Raw genomic sequence first — 25,583 nt, 5'->3', positions numbered from 1 at the left:
AATTCAGCCTAGCTCCAGAGATTGTTACCTGCACCCTGCTTCATGCAGACACATCCCTCAAAATTCAAAAACTCATCAAAGGGAATCAAATGAGTCAAGGAAACCTTCACTCTTATTGGGATTTCAAAAGATCCTGTTGCTCACTGTATTCTATTGGTTAGGAGAACACTTTTTGAGCTCAAAACTTCTGTAACCGAGGTCATGGAAATTACTTCTAAGTTCAGTACCTTTCTAGTGCCTGTCAGCAGTGAGGAGGGTGTTGTGAAGTGCATATAGCTCTTCTATCCAGGGCTGATTGACAGCCCTGTAGGAAGGATGTCAGTTACCAGTTCAGAGAAGGTGAGCACATTGTAATAGAAACTTGCCAGTTTCTAAAATCGCTTATTGTGAAAATGAGTTTCCTCCAGCAAACCCAGGAGAACCTGGGCTTCTTTTACATCTTCTGCAGCTCTTAGCAGGGTGGACAGTGAATACGAAGAGCACCTGGCATGGCTGCGGGAGGGACTGGCCACCTGCTCTGGGCTCAGTGTGGCAAAGGTGCTGAAGAACACAGGAAAGAACTCTGAGATAAAGAGCTTGGCATCAATGCAAAGAAATAAGACAGGCACACCTGCCATAATTATGATTGCAGCAAGAGATAACAGGGCCTGGGTCACAAGTCAGGACACCTGAGATCTAGTCCCAGCTCTGTCCTGCAGCAGCTCGGGGCAAGTCATTCACATCTCTTGACCTCAATTTCTCCCTCTGCCAAATGAAGAATTTGGGGAGGAGGAAGATGGTGACTGGCAGGACGGAGGTGAGTGAGTGAGGGGATGAAAGGAGAGTGTGTGGATCTGTGTGGTGAGTGTGTGAGTGAGTGAGGGACAGTTAAATCCCCGTAGGAGCAGCAGGGGCTGGCAGACCAGGCTCTCTAGGACAGGGAGAGACTACCACCGCTGCAGGCACTCCCTGGACTGCGGGACTCTGGCACGGAGCCCACGCCATCTTGAAGGGGAGAACGGCCTTTTTTAGGAACTCATCAGCACTACCAACCAGACAGGCCTTGGAACTGCCCCTTGTCCCAGCAGCCACTCCAGCCAAAATCCTGCTGCCCCACCTGCAGACCCGTGGACCCTGGGACCTCCACCTCCAAAGGTGCACTGTTCGGGCAGCAGTAAGTGCAACTCCCCGCTCCCCAGCAGCAGAACTCCGGACATCACATTCGCGCATTTCCAGAGCACGCAGGCATCCAGGGCACTCCACTCTGTAGGCAGCACCTGGGAGCCACTGGGAGCCCCTGTGGGTGTGATTTTGTGCAGACAAGGGCGCATGGCCCTGCAGTAGAAATTCTGAACTCCCTCTTCCTGAATAACTGCCCACAGACATCCCAGCTGTGCAACTTCAGTGCCAGGGCCCCTCAGAGTGTGTCAGAGCTCTGTGCAGGCAAAGGCACCTCCATGCTCGCACATTTCCATGAGCAGGCCCCCTATCCACAGCACACTTGGGGGAGCAGCTGTGAGACGCTGCTGGGTGTGATTCTGCACAGACAAGGGCGCGCTGCCCTGCAGTAGAAATTCTGAATTCCCTCTTTCTAAATAACTGCCCACGGACACCCCAGCTGCTCAACCTCAGTGCCAGGGCCCCTCAGAGTGTATCAGAGCTCTGCACCGGCAAACACACCTCCACAGATGCGCATTTCCAACCGGCAGGCATCCTGAGCCCATCTATCCACAGGGCGCTCGTGGGAGCCACTGTGAGCTATTCCTGGGTTGGATCTTGGACAAACAGGGATGCATTCTCCTCCCCCCACCCCAGGGCAGTAGAAATTCTGAAATCACTCATCCTGGACACCTGCCCACAGATGCCTCAACTATGCGGCTACACTGCCAAGGCCCTTCAGAGTGCTTCAGTGTGCCTCACTGGCAAACATACAGTGGGTGCCCCTGTGAGTTGCCACTGGGAGCGAGCACCTGTCCACCACAGGTACAGCAGCAAAAGCTGAGTCTGCCCACCCCACAACTACAGAACTCTGGATATCACAGTCACGCCTTTCCAGAGCGCAGGCCCCCTGAGCCCCATCACCCCAACAGACTGTTCCTAGGTGCCACTGTGAGTCCCTGCTGTGATTTCAATCAAGGGCACAAGACAGCAAAAATTGGGACACCCCCCTCCATGGCTGCTGACTTCTAGAGACTGCAGTTGTGCCTCTCCAGCTCGCAGGCCTACATCAAGAGAACCCAAACAGCTCAAGTAGGGGGCTGCACTAGATTATCAAGTCCAGGAGACCTGAGAGATGACACTAGATCCCCAAAAGAACCTGGGTAGCAAAGCAATTGGATCTACAATTAAAACATTACAGGAAAATATGGAAAGACAAAAAAGCAATCCCCAAAGGAAAGAAAAAGAGGAATCACCAGAAAGGGAGTTAAATGAAATTGAGGCTAGCAACATACCTGAGAAAGAATTCAGAGTAATGGTTATAAGGATGCTCAAACGGCTGGATAACAAATACACACAACTCAATGACAAATATACACAACTCAATGAGAATTATAAGGAGCTGAATGAGAATGTCACCAACATGAAAAGGAACCAACAGGAGATGAAGAACGACATAGCTGCAATAAAGAACACAATGGAAGGCTTAAACAGTAGACTAGAAGAGGCTGAGGACCACATCAGCGAATTAGAAGAAAAGGTAGGAAAAAAACACACAAACACAGCAGCAACTGGAAAGAAGACTTAAAAAGCAAGAGGAGAGCCTAAGGGACAACACAAAATGAAACAACATTTGCATAATGGGGGTACCAGAAGGAGAGGAAGAGAAGCAAGGAATAGAAAACCTGTTTGAAGAAATAATGACAGAAAACTTCCCTGATATTGGCAAGAAAAAAACCATGCAAGTCCAAGAAGCACATAGAGTCCCAAACAAGATGATCCCTAAAAGACCAACACAAAGACACATCATAATTAAATTGGCAAACACCAACAACAAAGTAAGGATCTTAAAGGCTGCCAGAGAGAAACAAAAAGTTACCTACAAGGGTTCTCCTATTAGAATATCAATGGATTTCTCAACAGAAACACCCCGGGCCAGAAGGGAATGGAATGAAATTTACAAAGTGATGCAAAGCAAGGGACTGAACCCAAGAATACTATACCCAGCAAGGCTATCATTCAAAATTGAAGGTGGAATCAGGAGCTTCACACACAAAAAAGGGCTAAGAGAGTTTATCACTACCAAGCCTGCAAGAAATGCTAAAGGGACTGCTGTAAAAAGAAGAAAGAGAAAGGCAAAAAGAAACACAAACATTAAGGAAAAATATGACAACAAACATGTACTTATCAATAATAACATTAAATATAAAAGCATTAAATGCACCAATCAAGAGATATAGGGTAGCTGAATGGATAAGAAAACATGACCCATATATTTGCTGTCTACAAGAGACCCACCTCAGAACAAAGGATTCACACAGACTGAGAGTGAAGGGATAGAAAAACATTTTTCAGGCAAATGGAAATGAGAAAAAAGCTGGGGTTGCGATACTTATATCTGATAAAATAGACCTCAAAGTAAAGGCCATAGCTAGAGATAAGGAAGGCCACTACATAATACTAACGGGAGCAATTCAACAAGAAGATATAACTCTGATAAACATATATGCACCCAATACAGGAGCACCCAAATACATAAAACAACTTCTGGAAGATATCAAGGAAGAGATTGATAGCAATACAGTCATAGTAGGGGACTTTAATATCCCACTGACACCAATGGATAAATCAACTAAACAAAAAATCAGCAAAGAAACATCAATCCTAAATGACTCACTAGATCAGATGGATTTAATTGACATCTTTAGAACATTTCACCCCAAAGCTAAAGAATATACATTCTTCTCTAGTGCACATGGAACATTTTCAAGGATAGACCACATATTAGGACACAGGCAAAATCTCTTCAAATTCAAGAAGATAGAAATCATCTCAAGCATCTTCTCAGATCACAATGGCACAAAACTGGAAATCAACTACAATAAAAACAATCCAAAAAAATCAAACACCTGGAGACTAAATAGCATGCTATTAAACAATGATTGGGTTACCAGAGGATCGAAGAAGAAATAAAAAAACATCATGGCAACAAATGACAATGAAAACACAACAATCCAAAATCTATGGGACACAGGGAAAGAAGTGTTAAGAGGGAAGTTCATAGCTCTACAAGCCTACTGCAAAAAACAAGAAACAATGGTAATAAATTATCTAACCCTACAACTCAAAGAGTTAGAAAGAGAGCAACAAGAAAAGCCCAGCGTAAGCAGAAGGAAGGAAATAATAAAGATCAGAGCGGATATAAACGACATAGAGACCAAAAAAACAATACAAACGATCAACAAAACCATGAGTTGGTTCTTTGAAAGGATAAACAAGATTGATGAACCTCTCACCAGGCTCACCAAGAAGCAAAGATAGAGGACCCAAATAAACAAAATCAGAAATGAAAGAGGAGAAATAACAACAGACCCCAAAGAAATACAAAGAATTGTTTTAAAATATTATGAACAACTCTATTCCAACAAACTGGACAACCTGGAGGAAAAGGACATATTCTTAGAAAAATACAACCTTCCAAAACTCAATCAGGAAGAATCTAAAAATCTCAATAGGCCAATAACTATGGAAGAAATTGAAGTCATTAAAAAGCTTCCAGCAAACAAAAGCCTGGGGCCAGATGGCTTCACAGGGGAGTTTTACCAAAAATTCAAGGAAGAACTAAAACCTATCCTCCTCAGACTATTCCAAAAAATTCAAGAGGAATGAACACTTCCAAGCTCATTCTATGAAGGCAGCATCACCCTAATACCAAAACCAGATAAAGACAACACAATGAAAGAGAATTAGAGGCCAATATCCCTCATGAACATAGATGCTAAAATCCTCAACAAAATTCTAGCAAATTGGAATCTAGCAGTACATCAGAAAGATCATACACCATGACCACAAAGTAGAATTTATCCCAGGGATACAAGGATGGTACAATATCTGCAAATCAATAAACATGATGCATCACATAAACAAATTGAGAGATAAAAACCACATAGTCATATCAATTGACGCAGAAAAAGCATTTGACAAAATCCAACACCCTTTTTTGATGAAAACTCTCAGCAAGGTGGGAATAGAAGGATCATACCTCAACATAATAAAAGCCATATATGACAAACCCACAGCCAACATCATACTCAATAGGCAAAAACTAAAACCATTTCCCCTAAGAACAGGAACAAGACAGGGATGCCTGCTTTCACCACTTCTATTCAACATAGTACTGGAAGTGCTAGTCACAGAAATCAGACAAGAAGAAAAAATAAAGGGCATCCAAATTGGAAAAGAAGAAATAAAATTGTCATTATTCTCCAATGACATGATACGGTACATAGAAAACCCTAAAGACTCCATCAAAAAATTATGAGACTTAATAAATGAATTCGGCAATGTAGCAGGATACAAAATTAAGGCCAATAAATCTATGGCATTTCTATAACACCAACAGTGAACTTACAGAAAGAGAGACTAAGAAAACAATCCCATTTACCATTGCACCAAAAAAATTAAGATACCTAGGAATAAACTTAACTAAGGAGGTAAAAGACCTCTACTCAGAAAACTACAGACATTGAAAAAAGAGATAGAGGAAGACATAAATAGATGGAAGAGCATACCATATTCATGGATTGGTAGAATCAACATCATTTAAATGTCCATACTACCCAAAGCAATCTATAGATTCAATGCACTCCCCATTAAAATACCAACGGAATATCTCACAGACCCAGAAAGAACTCTCCAAAAATTCATCTGGAATTAAAAAAAGGACCCCGAATAGCCACAGCAATCCTGAGAAAGAACAAAGTAGGTGGGATCTCAATACCAGATTTCAAGCTGTATTACAAAGCCACTGTCCTCAAAACAGCCTGGTACTGGCACAAGAACAGGCATATAGACCAATGGAATAGAATAGAGAACCCAGATATTGACCCAAACCACTATGCTCAATTAATATTTGACAAAGGAGGCATGAACATACAATGGAGTCAAGACAGTATCTTCAATTAATGGTGTTGGGAAAATTGGACAGATACATGCAAAAAAAAAAATGAAACTAGACCACCAACTTACACCATATACAAAAATAAACTCAAAATGGATAAAGGACTTAAACATAAGATGGGAAACCATAAAAATACTAGAGGAATCCACAGGCAGAGAAATCTCAGACATATGCTGAAGCAATTTCTTCACCGATACCACTCCTAGGGCAATGGAAACTAAACAGAAAATAAACAAATGGGACTACATCAAAATAAAAAGTTTTTGCACAGCAAAAGAAACCATCAACAAAACAACAAGAAAGCCCACTGTATGGGAGAACATATTAGCAAATGTTATCAGTGATAAAAGTTTAATCTCCAACATTTACAGGGAACTCATACAACTTAATAAAAGGAAGATTAAAAAAAGGAAGATAAATGATCCAATAAAAAAATGGGCAACGGACCTAAATAGAATCTTTTTGAAAGAAGACAGAAGGAAGGCCAAAAGACATATGAAAACATGCTCAAAGTCACTAATTATCCGAGAGATACAAATCAAAACGACAATGCGGTACCATCTCACACCTGTCAGAATGGCAATCATCAACAAATCAACAAACGACAAGTGTTGGCGAGGATGCAGAGAAAAAGGAACCCTCGTGCACTGCTGGTGGGAATGCAGACTGGTGCAGCCACTGTGGAGAACAGTATGGAGTTTCCTCAAAAAACTAAAAATGGAACTCCCATTTGACCCAGTAATCCCACTTCTAAGAATATATCCCAAGAAACTAGAAACACCAATCAGAAAGGATAAATGCACCCCTATGTTCATAGCAGCACAATTTACAATATCTAAGATTTGGAAACAGCCTATGTGCCCATCAGCAGATGACTGGATCAGAAAACTATGGTACATCTATACAATGGAATACTACGCTGCTATAAAAAAGAAGAAATTCTTACCATTTGCAGCAGCATGGATGGAACTGGAGAGCATTATGCTAAGTGAAATAAGTCAGTCAATGAAAGAAAAATACCACATGATCTCACTCATTTATGGACAATAAAGAACATTATAACCTGATGAACAAAAAGATAGATACAGAGGCAGTAAAGCATCAAACAGACTGTCAAATTACAGCGGGACGTTTTTTGTTTTTTTTTGGGGGGGGGAGGATAAGAGATCAACCAAAGGACTTGTATGCATGCATATAAGCATAACCAATGGACACAAGACACTGGGGGGTGAGGGCATGTATGGGATTGGGTTGGGGGGGCAATGGGAAGATATGTACACATATAATACCTTAATCAATTAAAAAATTGGGAAAAAAGAAGAAGAATTTGGATTACATTGCCTATATGAGTTAGGGTAATAAAAAAGAACCCAGGGAGAGGATAGAATTGTAAAGAAAGATCCAATGTCTCAACTCACCCCCAACCCAACACACACACATATCAACCCGATATCGCAATTAGTCCCTGTACCTGGTCTTCAAGCCCTGCTCTGCCATTTACTACTTGTGTGACTTGGGAAATTCACTTAACCTAGAGCTTCCCAACATTGCAGATGTGCCATGGTATGACATGTCAGTAGGAGTCTCCATCACCATTTCCACATGAAACTCGGGCTCAGTGACTTGGATGACTTGCTCAAGGCCACAGTAATAATTTTTGTTGCCATTTATTAAGTACATACTGTGTGCCAGGCACTGGGCAACATGATCTGCGTGTATTCTCTATAATTGTCATACCCTCTCTCTGGGTCTCTCTTCGGAGGCTGTGTGGCTCCCGTGATACCTCATTGCCTCTCCTACAGCAGAAGGGCTGCAGATTGAGGCCTCAGCATTCCCTCACTGCTTACCTGAGCATCAGATGAGGGCCGAGCACAGGTAGATGCCCAAAAACATTATTTTGCTTTTCTCTTTTGTAATGTCTTTTCCCCTCCGAGACTGCCTTTGATGCTAGCCTAAGGTCACCTACATAAAAATGTTAAGAACAGAGTAAAAGGCAGTCCCAGCTCCTCTGCCACCTCAGCAATGAAGAGGGAACAAGATGAGAAGGTGGCCTCAGGGAACAGCTAACCCTGTGGATTCTTTACGTGCAAGCAACCACATGTGCATTATTATTATTATTATCATTTTCATAAATGATACAGTTCTTTAAAAAGTAAAATAATGTCCACTAATGATGATAACTAGCAATAACATCAGATAATATAATACTTGAATTCATCATGTTATAGAAACGATTATGGAAACAGGCATCAGGCCTCCAATAACCTCTAAACTACTTTCATAGAGGGAGATCTAGAGAAGAGAGTACACAGATAGTCTAGTCATATGTAATCAGCAAATAATTAAACTTCCTTGACCCGTGCCAGGGATTACTTCTCTGTTATGTGGACAGCTTCTTTCCTTCCTGTTTCTATGCTGATATATTGGTGCTGTGGTTTGGAACTTTCGAGTTCTCTGTTCACTACGCATCTTTAATTGGAGCCCTGTCAGATTCAGTAACTAATTGTGTCATACGATCCCTGATTGATGATACTGTCCATCCCCTAAACCCAGGCTCTCACTGTCCACCTGGGGCCTGCTTTGGCAGAAAAAAATTGTCTCTTCTTAGACACAAAGAAACATAGGCAGTCCCAGATGCATTTGTAAAAATTGCCCAGGCTTCGCTGACAGGTGAGTGGCCCAGGTTGCGTAAGGAGAAGAGACAGTAGCAGGGAGATGGGAGGGAGAGCACGCCTGATGGATTACTCCCTGAAAAAGAAACCCACAATTTTCTTGGCTTATCAAGAACACTGGGAAGAGGACATCGGTGCAAATCACAGGGTCCCACAGCACATGACAGGGGGCTGAATAGATGATTCTCAGCATATAGCAACCTGCTTCTCAAGGGGGTCAGCAATGATGGGGACACTTCATCATACACCATCTGGAATTCAGTGTCACAGAGAAAACAAACGTTTCCAAGAGAATTCACTCTCGATTTCTCTCTGAGGTCCTGGGATTTCTCCTTCTACCCTACTCCCAATCTACATTTAAGCAGTACTAGCAACCATAGCAATGTATATGACGTGTCTTAGCCCTGTTGTGAATTTATAAATGGAACAAAGATGTTTTAAGAAAATGAGAAGGAAATGGGTAATCACCATCTCAGCAAAATGCTATATTTGGCGAGGACTTACTTAAAAACATGTTCGGGCCTAAGTGGTGAGTTGCATGGATGTAGTCCATCAGCTGATTCCATCCTGTGTCTGGGAGATGATGCATGATTGACATTCAGGAGAAATTGTCTTCAGGAATGAGGAATCAGTGACCTCATGCATTTGTCAGATCAGCCCACCCCAACCTTCCTACCTATCTACCCTGTATGAAGTATTGTAGTTATAGTATGTTCAAAACAACTTATCAGACCTGATGCCTGCAACTTATGCCCATCACACAAAGCAAGACCCTCTGAGATTGAACTCTGAGCAGCGCTCAAGACGTTGCTGATCCTAGAGGCCTTAATGAAACTGCAGGGATGGCAAATTGTTTTCTTGGACAGCTCCCTCCACTCCCCCTTGTATCTCCTGATACCCTCTTTCCCTTTGAACAGCCCTTCTGGTGGTCTGAAGACCTTACTTCAAAACTCAATTTTACAGTTTCTTAAAGTAGTTCATGCATTTCCCTCCCACTCCCTGCAACCAACATATCCTTTCTTGTTTTATATAATTGTTGGTTTTCAGGTCTGTCTTCTCCACTAGACTATAAGACACACACACAAAAAAGGGATAGCAGTCTTTCTGTTCAACTTTGAACCCCTTAAAGCTAACACAGAATCATGGAGATGGTGCCTTATAAATTTCTTGGATAAATGAATGAATTTAAAGCTCCTAGGCCTGTATATCAGGAGACTTCTGCTCCAGCCCCAGCTCTGTATTTAATTGAATATGCAACTTCAGTCTGGGGCATCATCTAGGAAGTAAGAGAACAAACCCAATGAGCAGTTGACACTTGTGCACATGCCATGCTCAGTACAGGCTTGTGCATCCACAAAAGACGGTCGGGGCTTGAGGGAGGTATGGGATGAGGGAAATCCTGGGCAGGCCAGCCTCGGTCTCCTGTCCCTTTTCAAACATACCACCCTGCCTTTACTTATTTATGTATCAGGCTCTCAAATAAGACTTTGTGTGCAAAGAGGGTTTAACAATCAAGACAAAGCTGTAAAACTATAAAAGTAGACACACTGTCCAGTCTTTTTCAGCTAGATTCCCCCAATCTATTAAAAAGGTCCCACCCTCTCAATCACTTGCTCCCAGTCCAACTCTGCAGACTCATCTTCCTCAATCCCTAAAATAGCCTTCGTGTGCCATCCCAGCTATGCCTTTTCCTGTGCTTGTAACCACCCTCTCCCATGTTTTTTTGCCTGGCAAAGCCCAGCTCACCCTTAAGATACAGCTCAATAGCCTTCTTCCTTCTTCCCCACTCCTCCATAAACCAAAGACACATGCCCCCCCCAAGAACTGAGCTGACCCATAGAGCTCCAAGAGCACCTCATAAACACTCTATAGTATTAAAACTGACCATGTGGAATCATTTGTTTATTAAACTCTTTCCTGATGGAAAGGTAGATACTTCACAGTCAGGAGATCTGCTTACTTATTGTTGTGTCTCTCTCTGGTATTCACTACAGTGGTCAATTTAGTAGGCACTTAACAATGTGTGTCACATAAAGGAAGGAAATTAGGAAGTCAGAACTTTCTTAGGAAATTAGTAAGTTAATTGAGAAATAGGTTAGGGAATTAGTCCATAAATTACACTACAAGTTAATGGGAAAACCTCTATTGGAGTAGAGAAATTAGCATTTCAATGTGAATAACCACTTGATTTAATCTTTCCAGGTGAAAGAATACTTTTTAAAAGTACTTATTTATCTAATGGCTTTCTTCAGTGGAATGTGGAAGGAAATACATTTCTTGAGTCAAGAAACACTTCTCTACCGTTTGCCTACTCTCAGCTGGGTCTTTCTCCTTTTCACCTTCTTAAGTTGGAGAATATTGGCCTTCTGGTTCTAAGAGAGTATTAGAGAGCCAGGGTAAGCTGTGAGTGAAGACATGAAATTAGAGGAAGGGTAGCATGTAGTAATATTTTACGATAGTGTGGCATTGTCTCAGGCACAGTTGGAAAGTTCAACAGTGTTCATAGGCTCTCTGGAGGTATCTAACCTCAGGCTGACCTAGTATGCCTGTATATGATAGAACCATGGACTCTCTGAGTTGGAAAGAATTCATGTTGAAAGGGACTAAATTTTTCTGAACCCCAAATCATACATCATTTGGGGTACACAAGAGAGGATTGATAGGAAATATTTCAAATATGGAATCTCCTGGTATCTTGTCCAATCTTTTCAATGTGTAAATCCTAATTTACGTGCTTTTTAGGCTAGCAATGTGTCAATTTAATAAAAAAAAATAGTTCAGGTATAGAAATAAAAGAAAACACAAGGGATATGACAAGATGAAAACAGATACACTTACAATATACTTAAAGAAAAGAATATCAGTTGCAGGCTATGAGAAATCACTCATTTCCTCTAGTCCTGCTGAAATGGATCCTTCATATTTCTCAAGTACCTAGACTTGCTAACTCTGAACAGCTCTAATGGGAACCGTCCATCATGCGGTCTGCAGCATGCAGTCTCTCACTGATGGCTATCTGGACCTCAACATAGTACTCTATATTGATTTTCTCCAGCTACATGGTTATACTATTGGAATCAATATGCCTCTCCCTCTCCAATCACTTGATGGGCAGCCAAGGAATGCACTTTGACAATAGCACCAGCAAATATGATTAGAAAGGTAACTCTGGGGGAAGAATTATTTTTAAACACATTACTAAATTGAGTACAGATTATTTATAAATCTATCTCTCCTTTAAAATGGTGATTCTCCACCCAGTACACCAAATCAACTTTAGGTAATAAATACTTTATAATGCTTCCTTTATGCTTGTGAAATACAAACTCGAGATAATGTTACCTTCTTGTACACTTAATTAAAAAAATTAATGTGGCCCTAGCTGGTTTGGTTCGGTGGATGGAGCGTCAGCCTGCGGACTGAAGGGTCCCGGGTTCTGTTCCGGTCAAGGGCACATGCCTGGGTTGCGGGCTCGATCCCCAGTGTGGGGTGTGCAGAAGGCAGCCGACCAATGGTTCTCTCTCAGCATTGATGTTTCTGTCTCTCTCTCTCTCTCTCTCTCTCCCTCTCCCTTCCTCTCTGAAATCAATAAAAAACATATATTTTTTAAAAATAATGTGCCCTGAGTATGAAATATAAATGTAAGAAAAGCAATTTCTAATAAAAAATATTTATTTTAATGTGTGAATCTGGGAGACATAATGTTAGGAGACATAATGAAGTGATCAGATGTTTGCCATCGTCTGTAGAACCACTACAAATGCAACTGCTACAAATGTACACTCACATAGGTATACTGTTTGGTGTTCAAAGACCATGAGTCATGTTGCTGTGGATGATGTAGTTTTTCCAGAATGATGGCCAACTCTTGGTAAATTCCAAACAAAACAAATTACAGCTGTCCCTCAATTTACCCCATTGTTGTAGTCCTGGAAAACTCACTGTTGATAAAGCCATGGAAAAATGCTTTGTGTTAATATGCAACATGGAGGTAGAGTCAGAAATAATAAACAGGTTTTTTACTTGCATGATTGCCCATTGGCATCTTCAGAAGTCATGTGAGACACAGGACCATGCTTCATTCTGTGGGACAGTCCCACACGTGGCACAATGTCTAACAGCCCAGTCCCTCTGAATATCTAATGCAGCTTGTGCCCACAATTATCATGAGAACCATAGACACTCCTACAGATTTCCAGAATTCAAACCCGAGGAGGCAGTAACCTTTGCTGAGGACCATTGGTTTGAAGTATTTTCTACAGAACTTCCCCATTGACCCAGATTCCAGCTATGAAACCAAAGAATAATAGAACTAGAAGCTACCTTAAACCTTCTCTAACTGCCCCCTCATTTTTATCCAGGTGAGGTAAGTGACTTGGTCTTGGACACTCAGTTATTAGGTTAGAAAAACCAAGATTACCCTGTCAGCACTTTTTTAAAAGTTCTCATTGAATAGAAAGATACCCTTGAATTTGTCTCTTTACACACCAGGTACTTGAAAATAGATAAATGACACAGCATTTTCCAGTTTTTAACAGGACATTTGGGATGAGATCACTCACTTCTCACCCCTGAGTTTTAGTTCTAGCTGTGATACTCTCTCTTGCCCACCACAAGCCTGGATTCCTGCATACACATAAATGGGAAAGGTTAAAAATATTATAAATTCCCTTACAATGTGTTCAAATGTATGATTACTGAGAGCAGAAATTGTCTTACATGGATAGTGGCTAATTGATTTTCTCACCATCCTCCCCAACCTCCAGTCACCTGAATCCAAGCAGGACCTTGGGAAATGAATGGCTAAGATTCCATATGCTCCTACTCTGTGCACAGCCTGACTTAGGACAGCAAGGGGCTGGTCCCTTCCTAAGACCTAGTGAAGTCTTGGCTATTCGATTCTGATGACGAACTGAGTGATTTAAAATTTGATTTGGCAGATCAGATATTAAGAAGAGACTGTAAGAATGCACAATACTGGATCTCCACATTACGTTTTCAAACTGAGCCTGTTTCAAAATCATTGCTTGGAGGAAAAAAGAACCATTTATAAGCCTTATATATTACGAGGAGGTAAAGATAGGAGGAGAGAAGACATTTGTAACAGACAAATGTGGATCCTACACCAAAGAGGAGGAGTTAGTTGCTTCCTAGTCCTTCAAGCTGCACTAAAGAATAGCCTACTCGGTAATGTGCCAACTCAGCTCTCTTCAGGAGAAAACACAGAAGTCCTCCAAGCGAGAAAGTCTCATTAGGTCCTCATACTTGGTGCTTATACACCCTACAATTTCCTCACAGAAGAGTCCCTCGGGTCTTCTTTCCAAGACCACATCCTCTTAATTTTAGACTCCCTCCAACAATTCAAACATCGGGTGTTAGAAGCAGCAATTTAGAAAGGAGGAGGTTTGTCTGCTCAGGGTGAGCCCTGTGACAGCAACGAAGAGAAATAACTGACCATCCAGGAAGGAGATGGAAAACTGTTTTACAAAGTGAGGGAGGGGGGCTGACACAGGAACTCAAAATAAATAGCAGTTGAGCCATTTAATGTAGACACAGATGGCTCTGCTAGCCCTGAGGGCATCTCCATAATACAGAATAACATAGTAACTGACATAAAAGAAAAGTTAGGTTATGCTCAATATATTTTGCAGCAAAAATCCAATATAGCATGTTGAATCCTAGAGTGATGGAGAAGGGAGACGCTTCAGAGAGCATCCCAGTCCCATTCCTTTATTTTACAAAGGAGGAAACTGAATGTAAAAGGTGGAACAGGTTCGAGGTAGACAAGAGCGCAGCCTGTCTGATCCTGGGCTCCTTCCATATGGACACCCTGACAACTGACATCACTGAGAGGAAGGAAAAGCGACATTGCATCGCATGTCATCATTCAGTGTGTCATTGCTTCTGACATTTGTTTTTGCTTCTCTGCATTGATTTCTCCCCACTTCCAAAGGAAAAGAAACGTGCTCTCTTTATTCACAAAAGAGTGAACTCTTGTTCCCTGATTTGTGATGACAGAGCTTCAGGGTTAACAAATTGGGACTGGAGGTGAAGTTTACTTGGAGTTCCCTCTGCCATCCTCCTCATCCCATTCCTGCTGTGTTTCCTCCAAGCTGCCCTACATCTGTCCTTCAACTTGGCACCTCAGCCACTGGCCCCACATTCAGAGCTCCTGCAGTGTAGGAAACTCTCCCAACTCCCAAGAGTCTGGTGTATCCCCAGCCTCTTTCTAATTTGATCTCTAATTCCATTAAACAAAGAATGGGGTAATGTACCAATGTTTTTCAAAAATAAGTGGGAAGTGCCCAGCCGGCATGGCTCAGTGGTTGAGTGTCGACCTATGGTCCAGGAGGTCACACTTCGATTCCTGGTCATGGCACAAGCCCTGGTTGCAGGCTCTATCCCCTGTGGGGGGCATGCAAGAGGCAGCCAATCAATGATTCTGTCTCATTATTGGTGTTTCTCTCTCTCTCTCTCTCTCTCTCTCTCTCTCTTGCTCTCTCTCTCTCTCTCTCTCTCCCTCTCTCTTCTTCTCTGAAATCAATAAAAAAAATTTTCTAAAAAAAAATAAGTGGGGAGCTTGTTAAAATACAGGTTCCTGGTCCCCATCTCCTGAAATTATGATTCAATAGATGATTCTGGCAGAGTTGGCCCTGACCCTCCTAGCTGCCCGCCTGCACGTTCCCCTCCATCCCCCCTCCCCTTCAAACTCTCTCTCTCTGCCATGTCTTTACCTCATATAACACCTTCTTTGTCCAGTTAACTCCTCCATATTTCTCAAAACCAGCTAATGTAGATGTCTCTCATCTTTGCTCTCATTCCTGTGTGTTTCCATATCACTGAGCTTATCCAACCTACCATAATTTTCTGGTACATCTCCCCTTGAGGGTAAGGCCTTGTCTCACTTGTGTGTGTGTTTTTATTCCCAGCAGCCTGACAGGCACATAGTAGGCACTCTAAAACTGTTCATTAAATTATCTTTGGCATGTGGTCATGTCCTTCAACTTGGCACCTTAATTTCCTTGTTAATAACTAGTCAGTTATTTACATTTGAATTTTTTATCAGTCCCCTAGATATAGTAAAAGATGTTCACAAATCGCTCAAAGTATCACTCTCCAATGAGATGCATCTTCTGGAAGATGTAAAAATGAAACAGAAGAATTTTACACATAATCTAACCCTGGTGCCAACAGCTGTAGGGTCATAATGAGTTAGGTTCATATTCACTAAGGATATCTGACACCAAAGGAACAGTGACAGAGACCCATACAACAAACGGGGACTGTTCTAAATGAAGATCAGTTTCTAATAGTTCCTTAGAATTAGTTCTGATTGCCTTCCAGGCATTCAGGTTAAAAAGTTTTTCAGAAGTGAGGTTGGAAAACATTACTGGCTTTGAACTGATTCTTATACATAAAGCTCTGTGTATGTGTTCTTCAATCCCAGAGATTCCCAGTATTTTCTACCCAACATCGTTAGCCACCAAGAGGTTTGCTCATCTCCCACAGCCCACCACCGGTGTGTTTTGTCCAATGCAGGTGTTTGCTATGCAGAGTTCGGAGTCCGTGTCCCGAAGACCACGGGGTCGGCCTACACCTACAGCTATGTCACTGTGGGGGAGTTTGTGGCATTTTTCATCGGCTGGAACCTGATCCTGGAATACCTGATTGGCACTGCAGCCGGTGCCAGTGCTCTGAGCAGCATGTTTGACTCTCTGGCAAACCACACCTTCAGCCGCTGGATGGTGAACAGCGTGGGGACCCTCAATGGCCTGGGTAAGACCACCACACCCTCTCACCCCAACATGCAAACTTTCTGAGCCAAATAGTGGGTTTTCCTTTCAGGACACAACTTGGCAAAATGTATCAGTAGCCTTAAATACGTGTTGGTTTGGTGTGTGTGTGTGTGTGTGTGTGTGTGTGTGTGTGTGTGTGTGTGTTGTTGTTGTTGTTGTTGTTGTTGTTATTTTTGCAAAGTAATTCTTTTTCTGCAAATCTATTCTAAGGAAATCAGTCTAATTTCCATAAAGCTTTCTACATAAAGATGTTCATCACAGCCTTATTTATAATAACAAAAATAATTAGAAACAGCCTAAATATTCTACAGTGGAGCAAATGGCTAAGTAAATCATGGAAACATATTATGTAGCTTGAAATTAAAAGAATGACTAGGAAAACTGTTGTAATAACATGGAATGTTTTTAATGTAATGGCATGTGACAAAGGATGCAAATCATAGATGTATCATGTTAATAAATACATAAAAATAAAACAAATGATGTAAGAAAAACTATAAGAAACTTCTCCATTGACTTCCTCAGAAGATTTTTAAATTTTTCATAAATAAGCATGTATTAATTTTTAAATGAGTAAAAAAAATTAATATATTTCTAAAATGGATTCAGTCTAGCAGAGGTCAAGGATGGCAATGGAACGGAGTGAATACTAAATGATCAGAAGCTCATGGAGCAATTACCTTGAGACTTCAAGCTCTGTCCATCACTTGCCTCCCATTTTCCATCCTGATGTCTGGCTTTATGCTTTCACATTCATGGGAGGCTAAACATTAGTTGGGGAAACTTTGGGGTCCTGCCCCAGAACTTTGAGGAACTGATTATGAGGCTCTGTACAAGTCCTTTACCTTTGGTGTGTCTATCTGAGAAGAAGCAGCAAAAATGCTGAGTATCCAGATACCATGAGAAGATAAAAATGTATGAAGACCACATCTCCTCAGTACACTATTTCATAGAATTTTAAGTCTGCAAGGGTCCTCCAGCATCAGGGAGTCCAACCCCTAAACTTCACAGGTGAGGTCCAGAGGAGCGAGGCACTTGCCCAGAGTCAGTCAGTCTGGCTTTGGGTCCTGTGTGCTTACTTACACTGTACTTAATAGCAATTTAATTTAACTTGACCTCTCTGGTTACAGGCAAAAGTGCAGCTGAAATTCAGGAGCCTGACTGCTGAGGCAGTGCCTTTTCCACTCTATAGAGGGCAGGCGTCCACTGGCCAATGGACAAGACCTTGAAGGCTGTCCACTGGTCATTTTCTCTGCAGCCACATACACGTAAATGGAAAGAACACCTTTCTTCCAATAGTTTTCAAAGACACACATTTTAAACTTTTCTAATGATGAAAAAACTGCTGGAGTGGAAAGCAAAATTCATGGCCCATAAAGTGAACAAGAATGAAGATAAAACAATTTTCAAGTAACATGTTAGACCTATGTATACATCCCAAATATCCCAGGATAGTCCTAACTTCAAATGTTCTGGCCATGATTCCATAGGACTCTTGTAATTGTCATATCATGTACCCCAATTTTGGGTCAAGGATATCATGTTATTTTATCTATATACCAAAACCTTCCCATTTGCAAATAGACACCTGTAGACCACAGTGTAGTCACACACACATGCGCGCACACGCATGCACACACACACACAGCATTTCTTCTCCCTCTGTGACAATCTGACCACTCCTCTCAGAGCTGAGTGCAGATGCCCTGGGGAGGGGCTGGGAGTTTGCATGGCCTTTGTTCCCTCTGGACAATATTAACTCATGTCTTTCCCCTCTAGGGAAAGGGGAAGAATCCTACCCAGACCTTCTGGCTCTGGTGATCGCGGTCATCGTCACTGTCATCGTCTCGCTGGGGGTGAAGAACTCTGTGGGCTTCAACAACGTGCTCAATGTGCTGAACCTGGCAGTGTGGGTGTTCATCATGATCGCAGGCCTCTTCTTCGTCAACGGGAAGTACTGGGCTGAGGGCCAGTTCTTGCCCCACGGCTGGTCCGGGGTGAGTTCATTCCTAAATCCCTATGTACCTCTCCCATGCTCTGCCTTCCACCCCGTGATGAGTCTGAAACATGTTTTCAGGAAAATGCTGCTGTGTCTCATAACCTGCACGCCACCCTCTTCATCACCTTTCATTGGAATGTTCTAAAGAAGTAGCTCTCATTTTATTCTGTTTCACAAACATTTATTAAAATCCAATTTTATAGATAACTGATAGATTTGTTGTGTTGGTCCCTTGCAATATACCTAATACTAAGTGCTTTGCATGTGATATCTTATTTAATCTTCCTAATAACTGTGCAAGGAAATATTTACATTCTGGTCTTGCAGGTGAAAAAAACTCACACTCAGAGAAGTCAAATGACTTGCTATTAAGCATACAGGGTAGGTAAGCACAAAGGACCCAAAGCCAGGACTGTCTGACTCCAAAATCTGTAGAATCTCCCTATAGATTTTTTAGATGACAGATAGTCCATCTGTCATAAACAAGGCAGTAACAAAGGCCAGGAGAGGGACGGGTGGGGAAGAGATTAGTGTTTCTTGGGTATAGAACTAGGGAACAAACAGTTTTATGTTGTTTTTTTATTTTCTTATCTTTTTCCTTTTTTAATCCTCACCCAAGGACATTTACTTTATTGATTTTAGAGAGAGGAGAAGGAGAGAGAGAGAGGGAAGGAGAGAGAGAGAGAGAGAGAGAGAGAGAGAGAGAGAGAGAGAAACATAGTTGTGAAAAAGAAATATCAATCGGTCGCCTCCCGCACGTACCCCAACCAGGGATTGAACCCACAACCTGGGTATACACCCTGATCAGGAATCAAACCCTCAACCCCTCAGTGCAGGAGACAACGTTTCAACCAACTGAGTCACACTAGCCAGGACAGGAACAAACCATTTTTAAATCTAAACCCCACATTTGACCCAAAGTGGATAGTCCGCTGGGGTCTGAGGGCAGTTGAGTGGGCCTATGGTACAGTTTATAATTTCCATTCCACTGCCTGGTTCACACAGAGAAATCCACCTGATGTGGTCTGGGGCTTGGCAAGACAGTAGGCTGGACCAAAAGGACATGTTCAGATCTCACCCCTGTGACAAGTAGTTCTAAGTCACACCTGGATTCTTTCTCTAAGATAACTAAAAAATGTTTACTTAATGAGTTAATTGGTAAAATTCACCAGCCCATTCTTTTTTTTTTTTTTATAGTTGAACATAAATCAGAGAATTTTTAGCTGAAAGGGGTTTTTACAGCCATCAGGTCCTATTCCCCCATTAAACAGGTAGAGAAACTGAGGCCGAGAGAGGCAAACCTGCCTAAGATGGTGGCAGAAGCAAGTCCAGCATTTCACCAATTTTCCTTTTGTAGCTTTTTCTTAAACTGTTTTCTTCCAAGATGTTCAGGGACCAGAAATCTCTCTGGGAGAACACTCAAAATAACTTCTGTTATTTTGAACCGTGCCATGCTGTTCAATGCAGAGAAATAAGCAAGGAAGCAATTTCAGCCAAGATTTCTAGTCTTCTGCTTATCTGTAAGAATTCCACAGAACCACAAAGTTTATTCTGCCTCTTTGAAATGAATAAGTCCTGAAACTGGTTAAAACCAGAAGAGACAAAGACACCGTTGACCCCATTCTGTATCCCTAAATCTGTATTCGCTTATGATACAAATCGTTTCTTTCCTATCAAATAGGAGAGATAAAAAAATTATAAGAGTGACAAAGAAAAAGTGTTTTTCAGAAACTCAATTGCATTTTCATCATAGCACACAAAAATGTTCTCACCATTTTCTTAACAATGTAAGAAAATATTGGGTCATGGACTTACTGTAAGACTTTGGCGCACAGCTAACTTCTGTGCTTTTACATTTTCTCAGCTATCAAGTGGGAAGACTAATTGTACCAAATGTTTGCAAAAGAGAATAAAATCTTGGATGTTTTTATGTGCACAGTGTGTAGTTAGCAATAGTGATAATGACACGAGGGAGGAGCTAGAATGTATCCACTACCTGCTAGGTGCCCTTCGAATTGTGCATTGTTCTCTATGAATATTATCTCATTCTGACAACAAAACTTTAATGCAAGTGCTGCTGTCTCCAAGTTACAGATGGAGGATCCAAGGCTCAGAGAGGCTGGGTTACTTACCTGAGGTCACTGAGCTAGTCAGTACCAAGCCTGAAATTCCTGCCCAGGTCTGGGTGGCTCCCAAACCCTTTACTACATCAATGCCCTGTGCATGATGACCCTCCCTTCTGAGTCTTCTTAAATAAGATAGTTAATCTGACAGGTTATATTTTTATTTCCTTTAAGCCTTCCCAAAATCATATCTTGGACCTGGAAAGAGCTGTCAGAGATGGCCTAGTCTCATTCTTATCTTCAAAGGGGAGTATAATTCCAGCCCAGGCCAAATGTGCATTGTTTACCAAGATATCATGTCAGAGCAATTCAAAAGCTTTTCTTAATTACTTGAATTATGTTAAATTTTCAAAATCTTCCTAGTAGCACCCTAGCCGATTTTGCTAAGTGTTTAGAAAGTCGGCCTGTGGACTGAAGGGTCCCAGGTTCGATTCCAGCCAAGGGCACATGCCCGGGTTGCAGGCTCTCTCTCATCATTGATATTTCCATCGATCTCTCCCTCTTCCTTCCTCTCTGACATCAATAAAAATATATTTTTTAAAAAATCTTCCTAGTAGCTTTCTTGAATGGCACACACTGTAGTCTAGGCCCCATGTGACTACTGGAAAGAGTAAATACCCTTTGCCCATGCTGAAGAAGATGAGTCTTTTAGTCTTTCTTCTTGTGCTTCATCGTGGGGTCTTTATTCTCTTCGGGGGGGGGGGGGGTGTCCTCTTCCCTTCTTTGGGGCGCCACATCCTTCCTCAGTCAGGAGCCTCCCTCATCAAGGAAGGAGCTCATTAAGCCAGCTTCAAAGGCTCTCCATTTGCATATTCCGGGTTCTCACCAGCTTTTATAGCAAGAAATGAAGATCAGAAATCAGCCATAAAAATCAAGGAAGATTCCATTCCCAACACTTAACATTTTCTTTATGACAAACTCTTCCATATACAATTTTCCTTTAATCTTCACAACAGCCCTGCAAAATAAATACAATGATCTCCACTTTTACACCAAAATAACTAAAGCTTCGACCACAGATCTTAATCATAAAAGAGTTGAAATGTGGTCCCAGTGCTGGAGGAGCCAAAGCACTCACTTGTATACTCTAATACCCCCTGGTAGTGAACACATGGGACCAATTGTCTTTTTCTTTTCTTTTTTTTTTTTTGCATTTTTGGCCACTGACCTCCAACCACCTTGAGTAGGCTTGCCATTGGCCAGCAAAAAAGTTCGGCTGGGATTTTGGATTTTTCACTGCAAATCCCTTTTCCCTGCAGGAAATTCAAATATGTGCCCTAATGGCTGTGATTAAAAGCACCATCTGAGCACAAAGGACATCCCAGTGTGAAGATGTTGCTGACTCATCCTCCCTGCTATCTGCCTGGCCTTGGATTTCTGCAGAGTGAATTTCCTCCCTGGCGAACTGGCCTGGACCTGTTCTTTCTCAAGTTTGGTTTCAGGTCACTTTTCCAGTCCAGCAAGGCCACTTTGAATATAGATCCTATTTTTTAAGGTCCCAGCCTTCTCATGAGCATTTCATCCACCACATTAATAAACACACTCCTTACTCTGTTATCTAACAATTGTCAATAAAAGCAAGTTGCCTACTTGGCTGCTGCATGAATTTCTTTACTCTCTAGGGAAAACCTGACCTACAAGGGGATTAGTTCAGAGTCCCAATCTACTCCATTCTTCCTCTCTTTAGGTAGGATGGGATGGAGGAAATCACTGCGTAGAGGATGGTTTATAAGGATACCAATACATGACTTGCAACACAATTCTCAAGTACTTGAAAGGGTTAATGAGCAATCTGTCCTCTGGCCATGGACCCCTCATAGGCCTACTCTTTCCCTGCTGCAACTACTTCCTTCCAAAGAAAATAGCTTAAGGAATGGTTTACTCACTTTCAGGTTCTGGGTCAAATGCTTCTTTGGTCTTGAAGAGCTTAAGAACAACAAACATTTTCCCCCTATATCAAGTAACTGCTGGCCCTCGGCTGAACCCCTGCTTCCATCTGCAAATCCTCAGCCCCTGAACATTGTTGGATGTGTATTCCCTCTATGTTATTTGTTCTTGATGCTATCTTATGGTTTTTCTTTAACCAAATAAGACGCCCTACAAGCACAAATAGCTCCCAGGAAAATGGCTCAGAGCAAGTATTTGTGGGGAATGCTGACGACCTCCAAAGGAAAAGTTCTTTTCCGTGTCCTCCACATTTGAATCCATTTGCTGGGAACTAGTAGTACATTCCACTGTCGCTGCAAACAGGCTGCTAATGGCTGGAGCATGAGCATGGTCGAAAATGTTATTAAAGTTGTAGTTTCGTCTTGTTAACTTGGGAGTGAATTATATAAAGGTGCCTAATTACCTCCGAGGCATCTGGCAGATTGGCCAAGGCATGACGTAGAGGGCTGCCTCACCCTAATGCCTCTCAAATATCAGCCAGGCACAAGGGGGTCAGCATAGGGACCCCACACACTGAGTAGCAGGCTACTAATGACATTGCTTTTGACAACTAATTAAGCAGCAGCCCTCCAGCAACTGAGACACGAGCTGCTTCCCCACGAAGGTCTATAGAGGCGCAGACCCATCTGGATCTCCTGGCTGAGCAGCTATACCAGGTTTACTTTGGAAAACATTTTCTGCTATGTCATCAAATTAAAAAGTCAGTACTATTTTTTATTTATGTAAAACAGTAAAGGAAAGGTAGGATAAAATGAAACCAGTAACACACACATACACTTCACACACCAATTTTATTCACAGATGCTCACCCTTAGGTACCACTCATGTTCTCATGCATGGAAAGGTATTCTAATCATAAATACGATCGGCCAGAGTAAAATGAAAAGCAGTTTTAGTGGTTAGTTGAGTAGAGATACACCCATACACAGTTTCACTTCTTGGCTCCTTTGTCTTTACCAATCAGGGATCATTTGCTTGCAAGGAGATAACCTCATTCAAACTAACTGAAGTAAAAAGGAGACCTCATTTGTTAATTCCATTATCTTCTCCTTGGTAATCTGTTTATTTCATCTACAGCTTGTGAGGCCAGGGTCTGTTTGATCTTGGCAGGTGGGCTGGTTTTTCTCCCTTTGCCTCCACTCAAGAACAAGGAGAAGAATGAGGAGGAGGGCAAGGAATTTGTTTGTGCCCCTGGGTTTCATCTGTCCTAGAAAATTTTACAAGTTATAAAAATACTACTGGTAAGAGATAATATTTATTGAGCAACTACAGAATTCTAGGACTGCAATTTATTATATTATCTCATTCAATCCTATGAGTTAAGTACTATCACTCTCTTCATTTAAGATGGATATACTGGGCTCCAAGAGGTTGGGAACTTGTTCTAGGTCACCAACCTAATATGTGGCAAAACCGGGTTTGACAGTCTACAAAGTCTGGACTCATAACTAAAGCTGATTCTACCCACGTTGATGGCTCTGGGATTCCCCCTGGAGCCTATAATATACCTCTCCTCCAAGAGCATGGTCCAAACTTCAGAACTGGAAAGTGTGCTCTCTTGACTTCCACTGAGTCTTCTCTTCTTCAAGTTAGACATCCCCAGGTCCCCAGGTGTCCCTCACATGGTGTGTTTTTACAGACCTCTCACTTTTTTCTGGGGTAGATTTGCCCCATAATTCTTGTTTAGGACTCTCCCACACTCCTTTCCTCAGCAGTGAACTCTTCTAGGACCTACGACCTTTCTATTAGACTTAGAACTGATCACACTAAAGAGGCACAGAACTGTAGCCCTGGAACATCCTAATTGGGACAGATGCACCTTCAAACTAACTGTCACATCAGGTCACTGTACGATTTACAAGAGGGATGTGTGTGTGTGTGTGTGTGTGTGTGTGTGTGTGTGTGTGTGTGTGCAGTGCTAAAGGAAGAGTAAGCAGGTCCTGTCTTTGGGGAGCTGTCTTAAAGCAAAGCTTTTCTTGATTGGGGCAGTTTAGCGAGCCTGCAATCCCAGCATATGTTCATCCTTAACAAACAGACACGTTTTCTAGATAAGTGAAAGCAAGCACGTTTCCAAGCCCGTGACCCTCCATGTACATCTGTTTTCTCTCCTTGTGTGAAGGCTAAAGACACTTTCCATGCCCCAAAATGAAGGACTTTGCTGGGGTGAAATTGGGAGTTATCTCCTCTCCCAGAGAGTAGCTCTCTGACTACAGAACTGCTTGTTTGAGAAGTTCTTTCTTCTTGAGTTATTGGACTAGACCAGGAATTCCTAGATTTGGGGGATGGGTGGGGGAATGGACTTCTTGGCTGTCTGGTGAAGCCTGTAAAGTTCACCTGAGAACTGTGTTTATAAATGAATAACCTAATTACATAAGAAATCAGAAGGAATCAATTATACTGAAATGCAGTTATAAAAATACTTTTAAATTGTGATAGAATAACAATGTGCTTCTTTATTGGTACATTAAATATTAAAACATATATCTATCATAATTTGAAAGTAGCAATGAGCACAACTGATATTCTAAGATCTCTGCCATGACCCTAATATGATAGAAAAATGATTGCTACCAGTGACAAAGTTATCACCTACATTCTTGATTGAAAGAAATGCTTACATTCCATCAGAGGTTAGTGAAAATAAAGATGTCATACTTTCTCAACAAAATTCATAGACCCCCTGAATTGCACAGACCCAGGATAATCCCAGTTAGGGAAGTGAAACATTGGAATCATAACGAGAGAAACTGTGGAAGAGACCAACTCATTTTGCAGATGAACAACGGTTGCTTTTGAAGGTTTGAGATCTTCAATATTGAGATGGACCTTGCAAGTTCTAGAATTTAGTATTTTGTTTTTTACTTATTGAGAAGTCAGTGGGAAAGGTAAGAGTGAAAATTTAGGGACAGGTGTCTGCTTGGCATGTGTTTTAATATTTCATCATTTATA

General features: G+C 41.8%; 1 protein-coding gene across 1 annotated transcript in view; it reads left to right on the top strand.

Annotated features, from left to right (window-relative positions):
- Positions 1 to 25,583, top strand: part of SLC7A14 (solute carrier family 7 member 14) — a 52,482-nt gene that overhangs the window by 8,487 nt on the left and 18,412 nt on the right. Inside the window, exons 2-3 of the mRNA XM_028146605.2 lie at positions 16,309 to 16,545; positions 18,345 to 18,562. Coding sequence (XP_028002406.1) covers positions 16,309 to 16,545; positions 18,345 to 18,562 — 455 coding nt within the window. The remainder of the gene's footprint in view (positions 1 to 16,308; positions 16,546 to 18,344; positions 18,563 to 25,583) is intronic.

The sequence above is a fragment of the Eptesicus fuscus genome, chromosome 3 (genome assembly GCF_027574615.1).
Source record: "Eptesicus fuscus isolate TK198812 chromosome 3, DD_ASM_mEF_20220401, whole genome shotgun sequence".
Lineage (NCBI taxonomy): Eukaryota > Metazoa > Chordata > Mammalia > Chiroptera > Vespertilionidae > Eptesicus > Eptesicus fuscus.
Note: the sequence above shows the minus strand (reverse complement) of the source record. Positions and strands in the feature narration are given on the sequence as shown.